The sequence below is a fragment of the Helobdella robusta genome (genome assembly GCF_000326865.2).
Source record: "Helobdella robusta unplaced genomic scaffold HELROscaffold_17, whole genome shotgun sequence".
Taxonomy (NCBI): domain Eukaryota; kingdom Metazoa; phylum Annelida; class Clitellata; order Rhynchobdellida; family Glossiphoniidae; genus Helobdella; species Helobdella robusta.
This window is the reverse complement of record NW_008703942.1, coordinates 3,338,766-3,342,944: the sequence shown is the minus strand read 5'-3', so window position 1 is coordinate 3,342,944 and position 4,179 is coordinate 3,338,766. Positions and strand designations below refer to the sequence as shown.

The following is a 4,179-nucleotide window of genomic DNA, read 5'->3' as shown; positions in this document are numbered from 1 at the left end:
TCTTACTTTCGGGGTACTCAGGGTTCTATCCTTGGCCCTCTTCTATTTATACTCTATACTTCTGAACTACCTCGTATTATTAATAACTTTTCTTTCTCTAGTCAACTATATGCTGATGATTCTTATATTTATACTTCTTTTCCTCCATCTAATCTCAATAGTGTTCTTCATAATTTATCTCTATGTCTTTCTTCGATTATCGCTTGGTCTGATTCTATGTGTCTTAAACTTAATCCTTCTAAGTTTGAATTAATTTGTTTTAATAAATCTAAACACTCAATTACTATTCCTCCTATTATCTTACTTGATTCTAAAACTCTTGATGTCTCTCATAAGTTTCGTAGTCTAGGTTTTATCTTTGATTCTACTATGTCTCTCTCTTCTCAGATTAATAGTGTTGCTAGAAGCTCTTACTTTCATCTACGTAGAATAAAAAAACTTTAGCCTTTTCTTGATGATCCTACTCTTCTCCTTCTTGTTACTTCGTTAGTCTTATCTAGGATTGATTATTGTAACTCGCTCTACTATGGTCTTCCTGACTCTATACTCTATCCTTTAAGTAAAGCTTTTAACTCTGCTGCTCGTCTAGTTGCTCGTGCCCCTTTCTTTTCTCATATATCTCCATATCTTGTTCTCTTGCACTGGCTACCTATAAAATATAGAATAATTTTTAAAAGTTGCACGTTCATGTATAAGTCTCAATCTAAATTATTTCCTAAGTACTATCAGATATATTAATTGAACCTAAACGCCCCGGTTTACGATCGTCTTCATCTTCTCGCTTTTTCTTAACTCGTGTTAAACACTCTTTTGCCAAATCTGCTTTTGCTTTTTCTGGTCCTTTTCTCTGGAACTCTCTACCTACTTCTCTAACTATTTCTCCATCACTTGCGAAGTTCAGAGCGGATCTCAAGACCCATCTGTTTTCAAAATTCATTGAGGAGCGCTGTTGAACATCGCGGAAATAGCGCTTTATAAGCTAGTTGATTGATTGATTGATTGATTGACAATGCAATCTACTCTTAAACGATTTTGAATTAAAATGTAACCTGAATTTTATGCTTTGTACCATATAATTAGAATAAACATAACGGCCTTCGCTCATTTTTGACGGTCGAACAAGGAGCTTACTTCCGGAGGAAAATTGGAGGGTGATTTTTTATCGCCCAAGTCAAAAGTTACGATCGTATATTTACTAATTTCGGAATATTGCTTTTATTTAAAATTTCAAAATGTTTTAAAAGGTGATACTAGATGCTGTTTTGGGATAGATATTGCTGTATGACGGTTAAGTATCTTTTTGCATTTTAAATTAAAAAAATTTTTTGTGAACCACCAACAACACAACAACACTAAACGACGACTAATTAGTAATTAAATTACTAAACTCTAATAATAACTAAAACTAATCTCTACTGATTCCAATTACTAATTGAAATAAATAACAGATAACACTAACGAACATTAACAGATTAGACTACTAGAAACTACCAACCACTACACTACTACATACTACTACTGCACTAACGACTAACAGCACTTGTTCCTAAGATCCTAAATTCTATTGCTTGATTGGTTTTAAAATTTTTATTTACAATGCTTAGGTCTGGGAATAAAAAATATACTAAATTAAATAAATTAATATATTAAACAACTTATCAATCAATTTTATAAAATAAACAATTTTGTAATTTGTTCAATTCAAGCTTCAAACTCCCCAAGCTAACTTGCAATTTAATTAAAATTTATTAATTATGAGTGATTCAAACTAAATTTTTTTTCATTTAATGCTTTACAAAATATTCCTCATTCTTAAATTGTAGTACATGTTGTTATTAAATTTATTAAAGATAATGTGTGATTCCAGTGATTCATCAGTCCATGACTTGTTAGATCATGATCATTCAGTTTTAAAGAATCCCCATCACCATAACCAATGAGGTTTGTAAAAATTGTACTTTTAATTTATTATATTTTATGCACTTAGAATGTTGTGTTATTAATTATTATCATTAATTTATTAAATGCTGTGCATACCTATGGCAAGTAAATAAAATAATTAAGCATAGAAATAGCCACAATCAAATTAATTTATATAGGCATGAGTATAATTTGGATAATAATAATTAAAAATATCGGTATCATTGAAAATGGATAAAGTCATAAATAAAAAAATAAATCATAAATTGCTAAAAATAATAGTTCCAGTAAGATTTTGCCTTACACCTACATCTTTTTTCATTCTTATATTATAATTAATGTTTGTTATCAAATATATCAAGGATTGTTTCTCAATCCATGACTAGATTGAATGTCATGATCCTACAGTTCCAGAGGATCCCCATCACCATTAGTCAATAAGGTTTGTAGAAATCACCCCAGGCATACCATCAATGTTTTGTAGCCACCTTTTAATGTAGTGTTAATAAAATGACATTGAGAATAGTTATTTAAAACAATCTTATTAAAATTATTGAACAGGTATGACAAGATCACTTTCTTAATGTCCTAATGTGAGGAAGATGTAAGCCATTTGTCCAAAGATAATCATATGTCTTATGCCCATACAAATGCAATGTCAACGCGAATGATTTTTGATCAGAGTCATATGTTCTAATTTTTTTAAACTTTTCCAGAAATTTTTCTGTTAATTTATTTGTTATATTAAATACTTGATGTGTATTTCATATAAAAACTTGATTATGCCAATTTAGTTAACTTGTTAAGCATTAATATAAAATTGACTCTACTTGTAATGGTGATTGGTATGATGATGATGATAATCCCAGTCCTAAGCAGGGTTTATTATTCACAATGTCGTTATGCCCTTTCTAAGTTTTAATAAAATACATGGAATATTGTTGAATGCATTTTATATTTTTTGTATAGATAAGAATGTTGCAATGTACAATGATGATGTGAATTGCTTCCTTGTGTAACTGATGACATATAAATATAACTAACTTGAAAACATGGGAATGCTTTCTTCAGCATTACTTTCCTTTTTCCATCATAACCCTTATAATCTTTATTACAGAAATGGTCACTGCATATTCTTGCATTTTTTGATGAAAGCCATTTGAAATCATTTATTTCCTGTCTGATGCACTTAATCCAATCGTTTTGCATTTTTACATTTTGAGGAAATCTGAAATTTTATAAACTGTTACAGAAACTTGTGCATTTCTTAAGTATTGCTTTTAATAATAAAATGGTAATCCATGATAGCATTATAAATTATAATAGTCTATAAAATAAAATATATGTAATTGTAAAACAAAATAGTTCTATTCAATGAGTATAGGGATATTGTTACATTTATTTTAGTGTGAAGTTAATTTGAAAATAAACCTGTGAAAAGATGCATCAGAAATTTTTTCATTTCTATTTATTATTAATGCAATTTTCAATGCAACAGGTAGGCATGTTTGTGTATAGCTATGAAAATGAAAATTTACTTAAAAACTAAATTATTGTATCTGACATGAAAATTAGTACAGAAACAAAAACGAAAGAATAAATGACAATATAAAAATTTAAACATTGATTGAGAGAGTTTATTCTAATTATATGGTATGGGCAATTCGTTGCGAAATCGTTGGAGGAAATGGTGTCAAAAGTAGTTATTTTACTGCATGGTAGTTAATCAGCCGGTATCAAGGTTATATTCAATTCCTATCAAATAAATTTGACAAAATATACACAGGCAGAACTAAATAAAGAAATAGACATGTAGTTATAATACATTTATAATGTTGTATTTACACATTCAAATTGTACAATTGTGTTATGGTGTAGTCTCAAATTATTTTAAATTTTCTCAGAAAATTTTAAACGATTTACTACACTATATATACTAGTTATTTTTATCAGCAATTTAAAAATTTTATCAATAATTAAAAAAAAATTTCAAATTGATTTCATTGCGATATCACTAATGATTTTTGTGACCTGACTGATTAAAAAGCATCAAAGAAAGTTAAAATAGGATGGAGAATTTGTTATATTGGGATATTCGTTTAAAAAGCGAGCAAAATTTTAATATAGAAGCGCTTATAAATCTATGCATATTGGCTCAGCTTGGCTTGGCTCGGCTTGGAATCGGATTTTAAGCAAGGTGTGGTCTTAAACTACTTTGAATTCTCCCCGAAAAATTTGAACTACGTGCGTACATATATA

The 4,179-nt window shown here is 28.8% G+C and overlaps 1 protein-coding gene across 1 annotated transcript; it reads right to left on the bottom strand.

Annotated features, from left to right (window-relative positions):
* Nucleotides 1-568: 568 nt before the first annotated feature.
* Nucleotides 569-3,129, bottom strand: HELRODRAFT_170366 (hypothetical protein; the record flags this gene model as incomplete). Its single annotated transcript, XM_009016173.1, has 5 exons — nucleotides 569-649; nucleotides 866-946; nucleotides 1,132-1,212; nucleotides 2,389-2,508; nucleotides 2,965-3,129. The coding sequence occupies 5 exons, from the start codon at nucleotides 3,127-3,129 to the stop codon at nucleotides 569-571; spliced, it is 528 nt and encodes a 175-aa protein (XP_009014421.1).
* Nucleotides 3,130-4,179: the final 1,050 nt, after the last annotated feature.